General features: G+C 58.5%; 1 protein-coding gene across 5 annotated transcripts in view; it reads right to left on the reverse strand.

Annotated features, from left to right (window-relative positions):
* The window catches only part of PRKCD (protein kinase C delta), a 33,769-nt gene extending 17,125 nt beyond the window's left edge, over nt 1–16,644 (reverse strand). For 2 of the 5 annotated variants that reach the window (XM_060161591.1, XM_060161590.1), the window contains exons 1-3: nt 16,330–16,625; nt 12,962–13,075; nt 180–313 (exon numbers count right to left, since the gene is read on the reverse strand). In XM_060161591.1, coding sequence (XP_060017574.1) covers nt 180–294 — 115 coding nt within the window. In that variant the 5' untranslated portion in view covers nt 295–313; nt 12,962–13,075; nt 16,330–16,625. Of the gene's footprint in view, nt 1–179; nt 314–12,961; nt 13,076–16,145; nt 16,165–16,329 lie in introns of those variants that run through there. The other 3 variants (XM_060161593.1, XM_060161589.1, XM_060161594.1) reach the window with 3 other exon arrangements.
* Between the last annotated feature and the right edge of the window lie 3,013 nt (nt 16,645–19,657).

A 19,657-nucleotide genomic window follows, 5' to 3' on the forward strand; every position in this document is an offset into this window, starting at 1 on the left:
TCCTGCATCGCAAGCTGAGCTGGGCAGGGAAATGAGGACAAGGAAGAGAAGGATCCCTCAGAGGCTCTAGGAGAACAAGGCACAGTCCCTTCCATTGCCTCCTCCTGGCCCCGGCTTCCCCGCCCCACCGGCTGCTGCCATTGCCTGCAGCACAGGTAGGGTCCAGCCTACAGCCCTACCTGTGCTGAGTGCCTCCTTCATCCTCACAGCACAGAAGGGCTGGCTTGCCTCGTCTGCGGCCTGCAGGGAGCCCAGCTCATAGGAGTTGAAGGAGATGCGCAGGAACGGTGCCATGTTGGGGCTTGCAGCAGGGCTGTGGAGACAGAAGGTGTGAGGCGGGCAGCAGGGACAGCCCTGGGAGGTGGTCAGGTAACCGCTCCCCCCGAGGGCTCCCACAGCACTGAATTTGGCCCACATGGTGCTCAAAAGGCACTAGTCCTAGTTGCCACCATTAAAATTGAGAAGTTTTATGTAAGACTAGATTGGTGGCCTCCCTGGTGAAATTGGAAGGTGCGACATCAGGCCTACTGGGCAATATCTGGCTGGCACTGCCCCCTTTGTTGGGCACCCCTGCCAGTTGACTCCAGTTCAGAGGCCCCCTTCCACTTCTCTCCGAATCCTATCTAGGCCCTGGAGGCGTGTGAGCCTGTGATTCCCATGTCATTCATTTGGGGAGTCAGTCATTCAATGCCTCCTTTAATACCCAATGGCTGTTACCTAGTATGTGCTGGCCATGGCACCTTGGTGCCAGCCACGATGGGCAGGACAGCACCCCTTCCTCCCTGTACCCTGCCCCACGCAGCCCTCCTTGGTTTTCAAAGTTTGGTTTTTGCTCATAACTACCCAGGCAGACAAGTAGGGCCAAGACAAGTAGCAGGGCCAAGATGATCACCCCCACTTTTCAGATGGGAAACTGAAATCCTGAGGTTGAACCAGAACCCAAAGCTGGATTCTACTAATTAAGCACCCACTTTGTCTGGGATCAGGGTCATGAAAGGCCCCACCCACATCAGCGTGCTTGACACTTCGGAACCTGAGCTCCTTGGGGTCAGGCGCTCTCGCCTACCTGGAAGTTTGTCCGCACTTTCAGACTAAGTTTTTCCAACTATAAAACTACTTTAAGGTCGAATGTAACGCTGACTTTGCTTCTTACGCCACACAGGTTGGCCCCACACGCCCCCATTCCTCACAGTTCCTCAAATCGAGGATCACGACGGGTGGCCCTGAAGGTCTTTCAGCTTGTCCTCGTGGAGGATGCTCAGCTGTGCAAGCCCACAGGTGTACACTTGCACACCTGCACAGACACTGGTTCCGGGCCTAGGCCCCACAGGAGGGAGCTCCACAGCCGAGGCTGCAGGAATGCTCACTAACATTTATCCCCGTGTATACGTATTTGCTCCATCCTAAACATAAGCCAGCACGGAGGCAGACTGAGACACGCACCCCTACCCACACATGGGCCTGTGTGCACAGGCAACAGCCACCCTGGCCCTGGGACAGCTCCCCCAGCTCCTCCACATGGCCGCAGAGTACCAGCCAGGCCTGCTGGCAGCTCCAAGCCCAGATAAGCTCACAGGAAACACTTGACCTCAGCCTACAGCCCAGTCCAATGGCCCGGCCAGTCCTCTGAAGCCTGCAGCCAGAGAAGAGGGGAGGGACCATGCGGGGCAGACTCCACCACGTCCCCTGCCCGGGCCAGGCTCCTACTCAGAGGGAGCGAGAGTGGGTGTGTGAGCTCACGTCTGAGACCAGACAGGCCAGCCACAGTGACCCCTCAGCAGGCAGGGAGGGAAAGCCAGCTGTGGGCGGCTGCTGCTTCCTCCTGGGGCCCAAGCAGGCATGAGTGTGCAAGCTGGTGTTGGGGGGAGGGGGGCGGTATGTGTGGGTGTGACTGCACAGCCATGGAGATGTGTGTGCCTGTGAGGATGTGTGAGTGGGTGGCAGGCGGTGTGCACTCAGCCAACGTTGAAGTGGAGAGCGAGCTGTGTGGGCCTGGCTGGGAGCGTGCGTAGGAGCCTGGGTGAGTGTCTCAAACTTCCAGGCAAAAGGACATCATGCCCCTCCTGCCACCCTGTGTGGTCTGGGGGTCCAGAATGATCAGCAGGGCCCCTGCACAGCACACACTTGCCATGTGTCTGCATCTGCATTCCAGGGCCTGACCCCGGCAGACGTGGCTCAGCCTCATGCTTCCCAATAGGATAATCTCGAGACCCAGGTGGGGCCGTGATGAACTTCCCGAGTGTCTCAGAGGATGAGGGGACAGGTGGGCAGGGACAAAGGAGGAGCAGTTGTGCTGCAGGGGGCTGGGCTCATATGGGAGAGGGGGTCAGGGCAGCCCTGGGTGGCAAAATGACGGTCAAGCTGCCTGGGTATAAGATCCTATCACCCACACTGCCTTGGCTGTGGGACTCTGTGGGTCACTTGGCCTGAGTCTCAGTCATCCCCATCCTACAGATGAGGAACAGTCCCCTCGCTGCAGAGTTGTCACGATGATGAGAACTTGTATAGGATGAGAGCCAACACCAACCCCACAGCCTCAGGGCGGGGGCCTCTTACCACTACAGCCCCTTCTTGCTAATAGCACCCCTCTTTCATCTGTGCACCTTCCCTCACCGCTTACAAAGTACACTCACATCCCCACCACATCCACTCCACGCCACCCCTGGAGCCTGGGAAGACGGTCCTGATAACTGACTCTACCTTTCGGGGAAACCAAGTCTCCAGGAACAGAGCTGCTCATCCTGGAGTAGCAGGTGGGCCCAACACCTACTGGCCAGCTCCTCCTCGGCCCTTCCCCCACCTCCCCTCGGGGCCCATTCCAGGTGGCCCATGGGCTCCGGGTCACCCAGCAGGAGCCGTCCATGGACCACCCAGGGCTGTGAGGCAGAGACAGGATCATCAGCCTGCCCTCCAGCTCTGCAGCACACTCGGAGCAGTTGCTGTTCGCAGTCAGTTAGAAGCCATCAGAGGGAAAACCACAACCACAGCAGGCCCCAGTCCTGGCCCCAAACCTGCACAGCCAGGCCGCAGCACCGTGAGAGAGAGGACCCACGGGCTGCCCTGGGGCTACTTGGCAGTAACCCTAGCGTTAGGTCACCCAGCCCCAACTACCTAGGACTAAACCTAGAGCACGGGCCCCGGCCACGTTCTATCACCTCCTCCACCTCAACTGCACCGCCTGGACTCCCAGAGGAAGACAGGCACCACGAGCTGGCATCTTCTTCCATTGATGGCCATGTGACCCTGAAAGGGGTCTTGGGCCCCTGCACACCAGGACCCCCCTGCACAGCAGAGCCAGAGTTGTCCACCTACCTTGCAGAGCATCTGAACACTGGTGGGAAGGCCAGGGGGTAAAGTGACAGCACAAAAGCAAGGTGGGCCAACTATTTATAGCCCCCATGCAAATTGGCTCAGGCCCACAGGCCCCAAAGGAAGGCCATTGGCTCAACCTTATCCCCACTCTGCAGGGCCACGGAGGTGGCAGGGGTTGGACTCCACACAGGCCTCCATGGGGACCAGCTCCTTGGAGCCAGCTGAGGCCAGCCAGGCCTTTCCCAACTGCCTGTGGGCTCCGAGTCTCTGCTCTCCTGCTTCTCTAGCCCACAGCAGGGGCAGCCCTGTGAAGCAGAGAGCTCTGGACTTGGGAGTCAAAGGGCCTGGGTGTGAATCAGTACACTCACTTATAAGAAAGATCATCCTTCTCTGAGGCCAACATACACCAGACCAACCTTGTAATGGCATTAGCTCACTTTATCCCTGTGCAGGTCCCAGAGGTGGATATTTTACTGATGAAGAAACAGGCTCAGAGAGGCTAAGTGACTTGCCCAAGATCACAGAGCCAGTAAGTGGTAGAAGGAGGATCTGAATCCAGGCCTGCCTGACGTTGCAGCCCACATTCTTCTGGTATGCCATGTCAGGAAGAGGAGATGAAGGGCAAGAGGGGGCAGAGGCAGAGATAGATAAAAGTGCAGGGAGCAATACACACAAACACACCCATGAGGACAAAGTAAACAAGAAGAGGGGTGAGGGGACCAGGAGACAGGTCCCCTGTGCTTGACCACCCAACCCCCTCCAGGCTGGTCCTAGGTCTGACCTTGGGGATCCCCCGCTACTGTACAAAGAGGGTGGTACAGACCCCTGAACTGCTACTTTCTCTCCTGACCCAGCTGTTTGGGACAGACTCCAGTTCTTAAAACCTGGGGAAGGTCTGGCTGCATCCCATCCCCAGGATATGAGGGCTTGCTGGCCCTGTTCCCCACCCTGCCCTAGACCAACAGCCCAGAGGTACGGAAAGGCAGGGCCGGGCCGGACCAGAACAGGCGGCCCGCTTCTGCCAGGGCAGCGGAAACCTTCTCCCAACCAGTCAGGGGCAGTGGGCAAGGCCGACCTCGAGGTGACCAGGGTGACTGTGCCAGCTGAAGCTCCCGGGGCGTGGAGGACAAGTATGCACATTACACATCCACGTGTGTGTGCGTGAGTGTGTTCCAGTAAAGGAGGCAGGTGGGGTGCAAGGCCTGAGGGGCACTATCAGGAACAAAAACGCATTTTCTACAACAATCACATATAACTTGTTGACTAACAATTTTTTTTTTTTTTTTTGCGGTACGCGGGCCCCTCACTGTTGCGGCCTCTCCCGTTGCGGAGCACAGGCTCCGGACGCGCAGGCTCAGCGGCCATGGCTCACGGGCCCAGCCTCTCCGCAGCATGTGGGATCTTCCCGGACCAGGGCACGAACCCGTGTCCCCTGCATCGGCAGGCCGACTCTCAACCACAGTGCCACCAGGGAAGCCCTAACAATTTTTTTAGAGGTAAAAAATAAAACCCATCAAGCCAAAAATATCTCCCAATAGATCGGCCTTCAGAAACTGACGTGTCCAGCTCCTCTTTGTACAGAGCGCAGGGGAACTGAGGACCGGGTCCTGCAATGAGGGTCCCCTGGCCCCCAGATAGGGCCGGGTCCCCTCCAACCTAGTCCTTCCCTGACATTTGATTCCGCCTCACAGGCCACAGGGTGATGCCTGCTGGACAGAGGAGCAAAGCAGGGCCCGAGAAGAGAGGCCTTGGGCAGGCTCTTGGGGAGAGTGTGAGAATGTAGAGGGGGGCTCCCTCACAAAGTCTGCCCAGGGAACAAGAGGAGGCAGGCTGAGGTCAAGCAAAGCAGGGGTGAGTAGGACGAGCTGAGGCCCCTAGTGGGTCTAGGGTCTGGCTCCCTTGAACAGACCCCTGAAGAGAGGGGGATACACCCCTCCCATGCAACCCTCCCCACACACACCCGCCCAGCCTGGGGCAGCCCCTGCCACCTGCCCACGGAAGGCCACCACCCGCTGCCGGTCAAGGCTGGTGGTGGCGGCAAAGCAAAGTGGGGCAGTGTCGGCCTAGGCCCTCTAGGGACACAGACCCTGCCTGGGGGGAGCTCAAGGTCCGGCCCACATCAGTCTTGAGGGATGAACGGAAGAAGGAGGACACAGGAGGCCCAGGCAGTGGGAGGGAAGGAGAGTGAGAGGCAGTGTGATTGTAGGAGGGAGCAGGGCTGGCCCTGGCAGGGTTGCAACAGGGCAAGGGGGCTGGGCGTGGCAGAAGCTGCCGGGCAGGGCAGGCAGGCGGGTAGCAGCTCAGCTGGGAGACTGGCTTCCCCAGATGGCCTTCCCAGACAGAAGCAAGTTAAGGAGGCCACAGGGGTTTCACAACCCAGGAAATGGGCTCAGCAAGAACAGGAGGTGGGGGAGGGGAAGGGCTAGCAAGACCCCTCCAAGGCCCTTCCCCCAGGGCCTGTGCCCTAGCCCCCATGTCCTGGGAGAGGGACCAGCCATGGTCTCAGGTCATGGCCAAGTCCCACAGCAGGGGATGCTCCCCACCCCTGCTCTCCCCCAGGACTAGCACCTTATCCCCCAGCCAGACTCCTTCTCAGCCCCTCCCTCGCCCCACACAGACCACCCACTGCCGTGGACTCTCCTCCCCTTGCCCAGTGACCTCCCCTACTACCTGTCACCACTCCCGGTCTTTCCCCAATCCATTCTTCTCACAGCTCAGAACCTCCTGGACTCCCACTGCCCTTGGAGAAGGCCCCAACCTCAGCCTGGCCCTGGCCTCCCCGCCACCTCAAATCTCACCCCTGGCTACTCTGTGAACACATGCCTCACTTTCCACCTTTTGCACAGGCTGCTCCCTCAGCCAGAATGTCTCCCTGAATTCCTCCATATCCTTACAGATTGCTCTGAAGTCCAGCACTTCCTTCCCCACTTGCCAGGAAGCCAGCTGCTCCTCTATCTCACGTGCCCCCGCAGGTCCCCTGTGCATGTGTCTGGGATCACACTCAGCAGAGGACCTGGGTGTCTGCCTGTAGCTCAGCCTTGTCAGCTCTGGCCACACATCTGACCGGCCTGGGGACATTCAAAACCTCCACTGCCGGCTGACCCGGCCCACTGATGGGAATCAGAGGTGAGGCCTGGGCAGCACAACTGAACGTTTTGCAACTGTCCTTCCCTCAGAACCAGTGAAACACCTGGCTTTTCCCTCAGGAAAACCCATGCCTGTGGCGACAAGATTCTGCACATGATAGGGTGGGGACTGTAGGTCTCGAAGGCCTAGCCTGGTCCCAGGTGACCCCCAGCCAGCGGGCGTCACAGTGACAAGACACACCAGGCCCATGGAACTCACAGCCCCACCGGGGACAGCCACATAAGTGTGTAATTACAGAGAAGATGACTGCTGCTCAGGCAGTGAGAAGGCCTGGGGTAGAATGGGGGCCGGAGGGGCCTGTCAGCCGGGGCGGGGGCGGGGTGGTTTGCCTTAGGAAGGGCTTCAATCTGAGAGATGCTCACGGTGCCATGAGCCCATCTGGCCAGAGGGTCTGGAAGGGTAACGGGGACAGGTCTTGGGACCCTGGCTGTCACTGGCTCACACTCACCCCTGCCCGTGTCGGGTGTAGGACCTGTGTGGGGCACAGTCCACAGCAGGCACAGGCCTGAGCCACTCAGCTGGCCCTAGGACTGGGGAAGCCCGGGCTCAGCCAGAGGGAGGGCTCCAGGTACCCCTGAGGGGGGAACAAAAGTCCCTTCATGGCAAGACTGAGGACAAGGGGGCTCTGTGAGGAGCCAGGGTAGGGGGTATGTCAGGGCCTTTCCCAGAATAACCACACCTGTGTGCCCACACGGGCACACCCACCAAACCAAACACAGTTACACGTGGGGAGCCCTGGCTGCAGTTGGACATACACACACAGCTGTAACCACAGGCACATACACAATCCTATGACAACTCAGTAACGCACACACCGAGAACGACACCCCTGCTCCCCGGCTCTCACATGTTGACAGACATCCAAGCCCACGCAGATCACACAGGACATTCATACCCTCACGCATTCACCAGCACAGAGAGATCTGTGTGCACACAGGGAGCCGCGAGCACACAGGCACACCGCCACTCCAGGCTGGCAGAGATCAACTCACAAGCCTGGAAGAACCCACACATGCCTGACTACGGTCTGCCACCAGAAAGTCCAAATGTAGCTTTTTCTCCTGCAGCCCGTGGGGCACAACAATTGGGGACAGGGGAGGGAAGGGCAGCAGGACATCAGGCAGGCTGGGCCTCCCCACTGAGGGAGGTGGAGAAAGTCCCTCCTGGCCTGGGGCAAAGTCCAAAGTGTACAAGGGAAGGAGTGGGCCGGTCAGGCTCATCGCTGGGTGGCCTCCCACTGCCTGAGGGGAAGTCAGTGGAGGTTGGGGACGAGGCTGGGGGCCACAGGTGCAGTCACAGGCCTGGTGCACAGGAGGAGGGGCGGGTGCACCTGTGCAGGTAGAGCAGCCATGCGGGCACCCCACACAGCACCTCCACGGAGCTCCAGACTCACTGGGCAGAACCTGACAAAGAGAGGGCGGGTAATTCACCCAAAGCCACAAAGCCAACGGGGCAGACCCCAGGGTGGCGGAGAGGGACTCTCCGGTCCTAGCCCCAGAACTGCCCGTCTGGCCTCCCGCGGGACAGGGCACTGCTTGACAGAGGGCACGGCTCCTCCACCAGCCCCCACAGAGATGGGCCCGCAGTCCACTCCTCAGCCACTCTCTGTGCACCTCCTTCTAGAGTCCCTGTGATTTTCCTGATTGTTGACAACAGCCTTTGTGTTTGAGAGACGGTGAGATGGCCATCTAAGGCTTTTGCCATCCATGCCCACAAGGTGAGTAGGGCCTAGATGATGCCTTCCCACTTTAGGGATCAGGAGAAAGCTGGAGAGAGGCAGGACCATGGTGTGCCATCTCACGGCGGGCAGTGAACACAGGAACTGGAGAGCAGGGGCTGGTTGTGGGCTGGACAGGTCTAGTTCAATGGGGTCTACCCTGGGTGCCCTGCGACCTTGGCCAAGGCCCTCTGGCGTCATCTGTGAAAGGGATGATCTTGCCCTGCCCAGGAGGTGGTGCTGAGTGTAGGAGCTGTACCGTCATCCTTATCAGCGCTGTCATCCTCACGCTGGGCCCTCTCCCCACCTGCCCCACCGCCCATTCCCAGCTGTCTGATAGCCACAGGGGCCTCCAAACTTCCTTGGATCAGTGGGTAAAGGGGCTCTCTCAAGCCACCCAGCCCTGTGGTGCCCTGCTCTGGTCTGTTGCTCTGGAAAGAGACCAGGCTGGGCAAAGACAGCTGAGTCCACTGGCAGACACCTGGCCAGCTACTGTCTCTCTCAGGACCTCAGTCTCCCTACGTTGACAATGGAGACCTCTCAGCTTCCTCCAGCTCTGATGAACGACCCCACAGTTCTCCTCCTACCTCCTCCCAGCCCCAGCCCACAGCAAGCGGACACCTGCTCCAGCCTCAGGCCTTGGTGACTGGCTACTCCACTGTGCCTGTTTACCCAACACAGCCATAGACATAATCCAAAGCTTCTGGGGCTGTTGTGAAAACAGCAGCTCAGCCACCACAAGCCTGCCCTCCTGGGCACCCTGGCAGGGACCTTCAAGGGACAGCCACCCCAGCCCTGTACCCAGGGCCTCTCAAACTTCCCCACCAAAGGCCTGCTGAACCCTCTCCTCCCTAGTCCGGGCTTTACGTGCTACCTCTCGACTCTCAGGTTTCACTTTCAGCCCAGACCCTCCTGAACTCCAGGATCCCCAACCTCACCAAGCTCTGTAGGTGCTCAAACACATCCAAATGAGGCCTACTGGTGTTCTCCACGCAAGTGCCCCTGGTCTCCTAGCAGCGCCAGCACTCAGGCCAGACACCCGGCGGTCGTTTCCACCTTCCCCTTCTTCCCAGCACAGCAAGGCTATCACTTCTGCCTCCTGTCCATCCCGAAGTCCTCTCTTTTCTCCATCACCACCCTATCCAGACACCATCGCCTTCTGCAGGCCTGCACCAGCCTGATCACTACCCTCCATCCTCTCCTCTGGCCCCCATGGTCCCTCTGCCCCAGTGACTAGGCAGGTCTTTTAAGACAGTAAAGCAAGTCTTGTCACCCCCTGCTCAAGTCCCCAGTGTTTCCCATTTCCCTTCTGATGAGCCCAGACCGCTCTCCCCGGCCTCCTGGCCATACCCCGCCCTGCTCCTGGGCCCCAACCCCAGTGACCACTTCTGGTTCCCTAAACAGCCACGTTCCTTTCTGCTCACGAGCCTCTGAGCTCGCTGTTCCATCTTCCTGCTCCTCCCAAAACACACACTGGCTCTTTCTCATCATTCAGGTCTCAGATGGACACTCCCTGATCTGCCCATTTCACAGGTGAGGTGACTGAGGCTCAAAGTAGTCCAGTCCCTGGCTTGAGTACACAGCCAGGAAATATCAAGCAAGGATTTGAAGCCAGATCTGTCTGACGCCTGCAGAGGTCTTGCTCCTAAACCTTCGATGCCCTCGCTCACACTCCTAGCCGAGGCCCCTGCCCATCTCCAGCCCTCCAGGCTCCTGGCCCCCGCCTACCACACCGCCAGCATTACCATTCAACACCCAAGAACCCCAGCCCCTTGGCCCTGGATAGCAAAAGCCAAAGCTCAGCCCAACCCTCACTGGGCTGACCTTCTGTGTGTCCCTGGGACAGGCAGGTCCCTGCCACCAGCTGCTGCATGGCAAGGATGTATGTATGGATGTGTGTAAGGGGATTTCCAGCTCTCCCCACTCCTCCAGCCTCCATCAGCCCCACACGTCCGCCCCCTTCCCCAGTCCAAAGGCCAACTCCAAGGGTCCGAAGGGCAGGCAGGCTGGCGGGAGGGCTCACCAGCTACGCCCTCACCGCCAGCCTCAGCTTTTCCAAGCCTCATGTCCCACAAGGGGCCAGGGCAGGGGAGAGGCTTTAGGGAGGCCAGAGGGGGCAGCAGGCAGCTGCGGCCTGCCTTTCCCTTCCCTGCATCTGTTTGTCAGGAGATCTATTTTTCTCCCTTTGAAAGGGAGTGAGGGGGAGAAGAGCTGAGTGGGCACAGCTGTTCCACCCTGGAGTTCTCCTCTGAGAACGCAGAACTTATTGAAAACAACAGAACTGTCCCCACCCTGCAGCATTGCTGCTGGAGGCAGAGTCAAGACCCGGCTTCTCAGCCGCAGCCACTTGGCCCCGTGACACTGGGCCCATGCCCAGGCCATCAGATGATAATAATCCCATCATCAGTACCACCTGCTGTTCTTCGAACAGTTACCATGAACCGGGTGCTGAGTGCTTTATACAGCTAGTTTCTACTTCTTACACACGAACAGCATGCCAGGCACGGTCCTGGCTACTTTGCATACATCATCTGTTGTTTCCAGCACAACCTGGTAAAGGTGGATGCTGTCATGGTCTCAGGTGTCAGAGGGGGACACTGAGGCACATGGTGTCAAAGCCACTTGCCCAGGTCCGTTCATACAGCTGCTTAGAGCTGCCTAATCCCAGAGATGCAGCCCAGCTGATGTCACTCACACACAAGGGGCCATCCCTGCCTGAGCTAATGCTCTGAGCCTCAGCTTACAGCTTGGAGGAAAAGAGGAGCTGGGGTCATGGAGGCTGCAGGGGACCCCGTGGCCTCTGCACCCCCAGCCCACTCCTTGAGTTTCTGTCCAGGCCTGGAAAGCCTGGCCGGTTGACCTATTCCACTGGCCAGACACTGCTCCTCTCGGAGGCAAGACTGGGGTGGAGCAAGCCACAGATGGAGAGCTGGTCAGTCCCACTCTAAAACCACTTCCTGGGCAGCCCAGAGGAAGTGAGCCTCCGGAAACACCTCGGACGGTCTCTCCTTGGGCCCAGGCCTTGGAAAGTGCACAGACTGCCCCAGGAGAAGTCCCCTGCCTGCCTCCCAGTCCCCAGGGCCCAGCAACTCCACGGGTACCAGACATGGACACTGCAGGGAACAGAGGAGCTGACAGGATCCCCCATCCGCCTGTGAGCACCTCGGCCCCGTGACCACAGGCGGCCCACTTCCTCCTCTGTGGCAGCAGCCACAAATGGCGCCAGCACAGCTGACGTGGCCCCTCCCCTACCTTTATGCCCCCTCCCCCCAGTGCCAAGCCCTGGTCAGCCTGGGGGCCTAGCCCAGGCAGGCAGGATAGCTGGTGAATGCCTGGGAAGAGCTCACCTCCCACTGTGGCCCTGTCCCCTGGAGTGCCTGTGGTCACACAGCCACACCTCAAACCTCACCCTCAGTGCCAGATGCAAGCTGAGCTGTGACCCTGACCAAGGACCGCCCCCCCTTCCTGACCCAGAATGGGCACAGTGTGGTATGTGTGGGCAGGCGTCTGAGTGCACGGATGACTGGGTGAGCCTCTGTGTGCGTGTTTGAGCGTGCCTGCGGGTGAGTCCATGTGAACACGTGTGTACGTGTGTGCGCATGTGTGCTACGTGTGCAGGCACTCATGCGTCTGCGGGTATGGGTGCCGAATGCGGCTCGGCTTGTCTCCCTGTGTGTGTTTGTATGTCTATGCCAGCGAGGTAGGTGAAGTTTGAGAGTAGAAAGTGGGCTGGCTTTAAGGCTAATTAATTGAACTTAGGGAATGAGGCTCAGTGGTGGGCGGGAATGGCCCCCTGATCTCACACAGCAGAGTCCCCCAGCCAGCCAAGGACACATCACCTCCTCCTCACCAGGTTTGCAGGGAGGCTGAATAAACAGAAGACCCAGCGCAGACCCTGCCCTTGTTCAGCCCCTCCAGGAAGTGAGGGCCCTGACCTCTTGCCCTCCCCTCAAGGGGGAGCCCGGCCCCCACCATCTATTCACCCCTGAGACCTGTAGGTGCCTGGCAGCCAGTAGGGGTGGGAGTGAGGGGTTCATCTGGGAGGACTCCTGGGGGAAGAACACCTTGGCCACCCTGAGCACCCTCCAGTGCCCCCCAGAATCCTGTTCACTGGACTTCAGACACTCAGTGGGTAACTCACACTTGCCCCTGTAATGCGGGCTGAAGGAGGCAAGTCTGGCGCCAAAGGAGGGAAGTTTTAGCTTTATAAGGGGCCTGAGAGAGAGCAGCCTTTCCCAGTATTCCTTAGAGACTCCCAGCTCACCCTGAATCTGGGGGCTGGCGATGGGGATTTAGAGCCTCTCCTCTGGCCCCAGAGAGGCTGTGGAAATGAGGGAACTGGGGTGTGGAAGAGAGCTGTGCCAGGAGCTGGGAGACCTCGTTCCATTTCAGCTCAGTGTCCAACCCCTACAGGGCCCAGGGCAAACCTCAGTTTCCCTTCGTGATGACAAGGACAGCCTGAGGCAGAGAAAGGGGCCAAGGAAAAGCTGATACATCTACTCTCACCCTGGCTCAGACACCACCTCCTCTCGGCACCAAACCACTGGTGGGCCCCAGGCCTCTGAGCTCCAAGGCCAAAGCCTTCCCTGGGCCCGAAGCCAGTTCTAGGCAGGGAGCTCTCAGGGGCAGGGCCAATTGCTACCTGCTCTGGGTGCCCAGCCCCATACCCAGACCATGGGCATGTTGTATGTTCCCCCACTCCAGTCCCAGGGCAGAAGGGGAGGAGCCCAAAGAGGGTGGTCATCCCTGTACACTGTGCATCTGCCTAAGAGGACCCCATCTTACCTGGGGCTCCCGGCTCCCCTTTGTCCGTAGTCCTGGCTCCCGCTGCCACCACTGCCACACAACCACCACCAGAAGTAGGCCCACCGCCCTCACCTGGGCCAGTTCCTGGCAGACCTGCAGGAACAAGAGAAAACAGATGAGCTGGGAGGCGCCACCAAACAGGCTCTTCCCATCGGTCAGCCCCAGCGTGGCTGACAGAGGCCCAGCTCAGCCTCGTCTGGTTCTGAGACCTTGGTCTCTGTGGACGTGGCTTTCTCTTCTATGAAATGAGGTATTGGGCTTGACTTTTCCAGGGCACTGGCTATGTGTCCACTCCATGCTTGGAGTCAGAACACTATGTCTCAGCCCTTGGAGCATTCCCAGACTACAGATACAACAAGAAAGCTGTTACTAATCCTCCTGTCTTCAAGAGTCTGCCCTGTGGGCTTGGAGACCTAGGGTGCAATCAGGTACCACCGCTTTGTGGCCTGGGGCAATTCCTCTGAGCCTCAGTTTGTCTCATCTTTAAAGTGGGGAGACTACATCTCCCCAGACGGTACTGAGGCTCCAGTGATGTGGTGTGCCAGCTGCTGTGCTGAGCTCACACTGGGAGTGCCAAATGAATAGTGACACTTTTTTATTCTTTGTTTTGCACCTTCTAGTTCAGGTGATTCTCACATTACTGTTGTGCCCATTATACAGCTGAAAAAATGGAAGCCCAGAGAGATCCTAGAAGGAAGGAACAACAAAGGCAACAAGGTGCCCTGGGTCTCCTGGCTGAAAGGCCTGAGCACTTTCTCTGCAGGCCAGGCCTCCACAAAAGTTTCTCCTCCCCAGATGTGAGCCGCTCCTCCAGCTGAAGACCCCCATCATCACTCCCTCGGGGCTGAGGCATCCTCGAGCTTTATCTTTTTGTCTGTGCTTTAAGTTATTTCTAATTTTAAACTCCAATTAGCTGTGCTAGCTAAACGGTGTCAGTGGCCTGCGGTCACAGCTTCGAATCACCCCCACCACTCTCTCCCCATCACTGCTGCTGAGACTGGTAGGGGGTATCATGTGGGCTCAACAGGGCTGGATGCAGGTGGGGTCTCTGTCAGCCATCTTCCCTCCACAAGCAGTCTGGTCAAGTGGATGGGAGGGGGCAAAAGATACATCACGGGCAGGAAACTGGGTTGGGACTATCTGGGCTTTTATTAGCTCCAGCTCCCAGGAGAATGGGGACCATACAGTTTGCGGGGAGGTGAGTGGTCACCAAACAAGACTTAGCATGTGCTGAGCTTTCACTATGGACCAAGGCTGTGCTAAAGTACCTCTGACACAGGACTTCTGGTCCTCACAACTTTCTCCACCCTGCAAATAAGGAAACTGCCTCAGAGAGGCCTAGTTCCCAGCTCTTGCTCTTAAAAGGCACAGTGTGTATTTGAGCCCAAATCTTTCCTGGGTCCAGAGCTCTCGGTCTTAGTCACAACACTGTGAGCTCAGGTGTCTGTGAACTTGGGAGAGTGGAGGAAGGTGAGAGATGGAGGCTTTCCCCGTCTCCCCAGGAGCCAGGGCTGGGCCTGCGTGTATCATGTGCACATCCACACTCTCACAGCCTGCCACATGCATACACATATACACACACACACCAGGGCTCTCACCTTCCCTCCCAGCACTGCCACCCCAGGGCACAGGCAACACACACCTCGTGGCATCCCCTCCTGCTACTGACACCCACGCCCAAGCACTCTCGTTTCCCCACAATCACAATGACTCCCCAAGCACACATCCTCACAGTTTCATACAGTCAGACTGTGAGTCTCCCACCAGTCATACGCTCAGCCTCAGCCCCAGCCAAACTCCTGTCACACGCCAGAGCCCTCATACCACCCTATAGCCAGGTACAGCTGTCCAAACACCTCCACATCACACACACCCGCACAACTGCCTTCTATCGGCCTGCCCACCACGTCCCAGCTCAGTCCACGGCAGGAACGAGGAAACCCAAGGGACCAGTCCCCTCCCTCAGCGACTAGGTCAGTCTGGTCACAGCCTGGTCACAGCGGCTCAGTGGCAGAGAATAAGAACATGTAAGTGCACACACATACACACACTTATACAGACACACTCACACATGAGCCTCGTGGACTGACACTAACACTGCGGGCTGTATGTACTCATGACCACCAAAACCTACCCAGTGTACAAACAAGACCCTCCAGGCACATGGGGACACACATCCCAACACACAGAGGGGAGTCTGGTGACAAAGAACATAGTACACACATAGCTGCGGAGGGCACACAGAGCCTCAGGGCACTCAAAGAGGTATATACACATACACACAGGCAAGTCACACATGTTTAAAAGGACACAGAGGGTCAAGCCCCAGACCCGGTGACAAAGAACACACAAGGAGACACAGATACACAACATACCTACATGACAGATACGGACAACTCAGCAGAAGACAGGGTCCACGCACATAGGGTACGGGCCAGAGGAGAAAGGAACGTCGCTTCACTCACACCAAATCCTTCTGACCCGGTTCTGGTGGGGTTCTCAGTGGGGCTCTCCCCTCCCCGACAAGGACGAATGGAGGAGTTGGGGAAGTGCGGCAGTTCTGACGGTGCCCACCTCCTGCCTCTTCACCCTTTCCCTCCTCCGCCTCCTCCCCTCTCCCGGCTGGGCCCCCAAAGGGGTGGCATCTGGACTGGGAAGGGGCCACTGGAAAAGGGGGCTGGGGGGCGTAGGGGTGGGAGGGGAAGGGCAGGGGATAGTGTAGCATGGAGCCACGCCCAGCCCGGAGACAGACGGGGAGAAACACACAGAGACTGAAAGAAGACAACGAGAGAGGAGGAGGCGCCGCGCCGGCTGGGCCGGGCAGGGTCCCAGCGGCGGGAGGCGAGGCCCAGCGGGCGGCCTGGCCTCAGCCCCGCGGTAGAAAAGATGAGGCGGCGGACAGGCAGGGGGCGGCGAGCGTGGCCGGGGGCGCCCCTCGCGGAGGACAGGATCTAGGGGGTGGCGGGAGGTGGACTGAGGGTGGGGTGATGGGGCGCAAGGGCAGCCGGATGGGTACTAGGAAGAGGCGGACGGGGGAACACTGAGGGGGTGGGGACGGATGGACGGACAGAGGGCCCCAGTAATTCGGAAGGGACGGTGGACCCTCGGAGGCGCGGGTAGAGAGGGCCCGGGAGCAGACGGACAAGAGCCCCTCAGCCCTTACCGCTGGAGAGAGGGCCAGACAGACGGACGGGGGCACGGAGACACCGGCGGGTCTCGGAGCGCGGCGGGACTTTCGCCGGCCGCGGCTCAGTTTCGGAAACGGGAACCGGAGCGGGGAGGGAAAGGGAGGGACGGTTCGCCCTCGGGGCAGCCCGATCCCACGTCCGGGCCCGTCCCTCACTCACCTCCGGGCTCGGGCCAGGCGCCAGGGGTCGCGGTGGCTAGAGTCTGGCTCTCGGCGCGGCTCCCGGGCGCGCGCGCGGATGGGGGTTCGGTGCGCACCCGACCCGGACGGGCCTGGTGGCCGGTGAGGTACCACCCGGGCCTCGGCGCGGCGGGCGAACGCCGGGGGTCGCTCAAGTGATCCCGGGTCCGCAGCCTCTAACTCCCGCGCAGCGGCACACGGAAGTGCGAGGGGGCGAGGCGGCGCGGAGCGACCTCACCCAGGTGCCGGCCCCGGCCGCGGCCCCGCCCTGGGCCCGCCCCCACGAGGGCCCGCCTCCACCCGCGGCCCCCGGGGGTCTAGCGGCTAGGCTTTCCCTGGCCCGCCACTCAGTGTCTGGGCCTCTCCGCCCGCCCCGGCACCCCTCGCCCCCGCCCGCCATTAGGGCACTACCAGCCCTCAGAAGGGGCCTCATTTTACGGAGGACGCTGAGGCCGGGGGGTTGGGGTGGGGGGCGATCTCCCCGCCCCACGCCCCGCACAGCGAGCCGGAGAGGCGCCGGAGGGGGTTCCCCAGCTCCCAGCGCCCGCGCCCGGGACTCCCGCCCCGCCAGCTGGCCCGCCTCGCCGGGCCCTCGCTCTTTCTCTTCCTGTTGGCTGGAGTGCGGACGCGGCCGGGCTCCGTGCCCGCCGCCAGGCCGGCTAGTCCCGGCCCTGCCCCCGGAGACGAGTGGGAAGACTCCAGGGCGGGAGGCTCTAGATGGTCCACCACTGCTGGTCAAGTGATTCTGGGAGCAGTCCCTACCCCGATCCACCAGTATTCCTCCCTCCTGCCCCTGCTTTTCAGAGTTCCCCATCGCCTCTGGGAGGCTCCTGATCTTCCTTTCCAGACTTAGAACTTGGTTGTCTGACATAACTCATTCATTCATTTCATTCACTGGGTATCCTCTGGGCCTCAAGTCTGGGGAAAGAGTAAGGCGCAGGGAATCCATTCCCTTGCCCCCAAAGATCAGAAAACCAAACCAATGACTCCATACTCCAAAGAAACGTCACTTTTCAGAGGAAAAGAAGAGGGTTCCAGTTCCAGGCCTACCTCCTGGGGGACCACCTAGAGGACAGCCTGCACAGCTCTTCCCAGCTGAGACCTAAGGGATGAAAATGGGAGGCAATCCCTGAGGAAGCCTGACCTGATCAAGGGGCCCACAGCTAACACAGGCCATGGCCAGGACATTAGTCTTCTCAAAGAGCAGGTGGCTGCAGCTGTTAGAGTGGAGTGGGCTTGTGGGGGAAATGCATGGACAGAGTGGCTGCAGGCAAAGAGACGGGCTGGACAGGGGCAGAGGTGCTGCCATGTTGTTCAGGTGGGAGGACCCTAGGTTGGGGAAGATGGGTGGGAAGAAGGGGCCACACCAAGTGGGTTACAGGGCTGTGGGGGTGGGAGGAAGGGGTGTCCAATGAGACCTCCAGGGATGGAGAGCCTGGCAGAGATGTGAATCCTGAAACTGTTTTAAGTGTGTGTCGGTGGGGGTGGCGGGGGTGGTCTGGACTGGAAAGAGAAAAACTACAATGATTCGTCCCACAAATGGGAGGCTGGGGTGGGGGGGCGGGCGGCTGCTACTCTACATTCCAGAAGGAGGACCTAGTTTGAAAACTGGTTATTGTCTAGGTTCCCAGCACTGGTGCCTGTCCCCTACCCCACTGGGGGAGGCTCTATCCACCAAACTGAACCTTCAGGTCACACTGGACTATCATTTGGGAAATAGGGCTTATGCCCTACTCCTCACAACTAGTCTTTTGTACACACTGTTCCCTGGGACTGAATGCCATTTCCCACCCATCCCCAAATCTCTACCTCTCTTTGTTGTGTCCATTCAAATGCCACTCCTCTGCGATGCCCAGCTGTGAATCCATGGCACTTCCCTGAGCTAAGGGACTCCATTCATTAGTGTGATTTGTGTCCTCACAAATCACACTACCCCCACCCCATGGCTTCCGTGGGGTTGGGCTGGAGGAAAGGGGAGCAAGGTGAGCTTTAGGTGACTTTTGCTCACCTGGGATCAAGTTTCCCTCCTGGCTCCTCCCTCCAGGTCCACAGAGGCCAACCTAGCCTCTCCCTCAACATCAACAATAGGCTCAGCCTGTGCCAGGGATCACTGGAGGGAGGGCAATGGAGGGCTGCCTCTTGGGGAGCTCCAGGGCCAGCCACCAGACCTTTGCTCCCACACCCCGAGGTTCACCTTGGAAAATGGAAAAGAAGAATAATCTCTATCACTGATGGAGCTTCCCCGGTGCCAGGTCCTGTGCTGGGTACTGGATGTGTGCAATCTGATCAGTCCTCAAGGCACTTTAAGGTGAAGGCCACTATTAGGGCCACTTTTGGTGATGAGCAAACTGAGTCTCAAGGAGAGATGAAGCCACTTGCCCAAGGATTCACAGCTAGTAAATGGCAGAGGTGGGATTCAAACCAAGGTCCACCTGGCTCCAAAGTCCAGGGGTTCTCAGTCTCAGCACTACTGACCCTTGGGTCAGATGATCCTTTGTTGTGGGGGCTGTTCTGTGCATTGGAGGATGTTTAGCAGCATCCCTCGCCTCCACCCACTGGATGCCAGTAGCTCCCCTCCCTTAAGTCGTGACAGATAAAAATGTCTCCAAAAAGGGAACCCTCCTACACGGTTGGTGGAAATGTAAATTGGTGCAGCCACTATGGAAAACAGTATGGAGGTTCCTCAAAAAAACTAAAAATAGAGTTGCTATATGAGGCAGCAATCCCATTCCTGGGCATATACCCAGACAAAACTATAAATCGAAAAGATACAAGCACCCCTATGTTCATAGCAGCACTATTCACAATAGCCAAGACATGGAAACAACCTAAATGTCCATCGACAGATGAATGCATAAAGAAGATGTGGTACATATATACAATGGAATATTACTCAGCCATAAAAAAGAATGAAATAATGCCATTTGCAGCAACATGGATGGACGTAGAGATGATCATATTAAGTCAGAAAGAGAAAGACAAGTACCATAAGATATCACTTATATGTGGAATCTAAAATATGGCACAAATGAACCTATCTACAAAAGAGAAACACAGACATAGAGAACAGATTTGTGGTTGCCGAGGGGGAGGGAGGTGGGGGAGGAATGGATTGGGAGTTTGGGATTAGCAGGTACAAACTATTATATATAGGATGGATAAACAACAAGGTCCTACTGTATAGCACAGGAAACCATATTCAATATCCTGTGAAAAACCATAATGGAAAAGAATATGATAAAGAATGTATAGGGCTTCCCTGGTGGTGCAGTGGTTGAGAGTCCGCCTGCCGATGCGGGCGACGCGGG

Source organism: Lagenorhynchus albirostris, chromosome 10, assembly GCF_949774975.1.
Source record: "Lagenorhynchus albirostris chromosome 10, mLagAlb1.1, whole genome shotgun sequence".
NCBI classification, from domain to species: Eukaryota; Metazoa; Chordata; class Mammalia; order Artiodactyla; family Delphinidae; genus Lagenorhynchus; species Lagenorhynchus albirostris.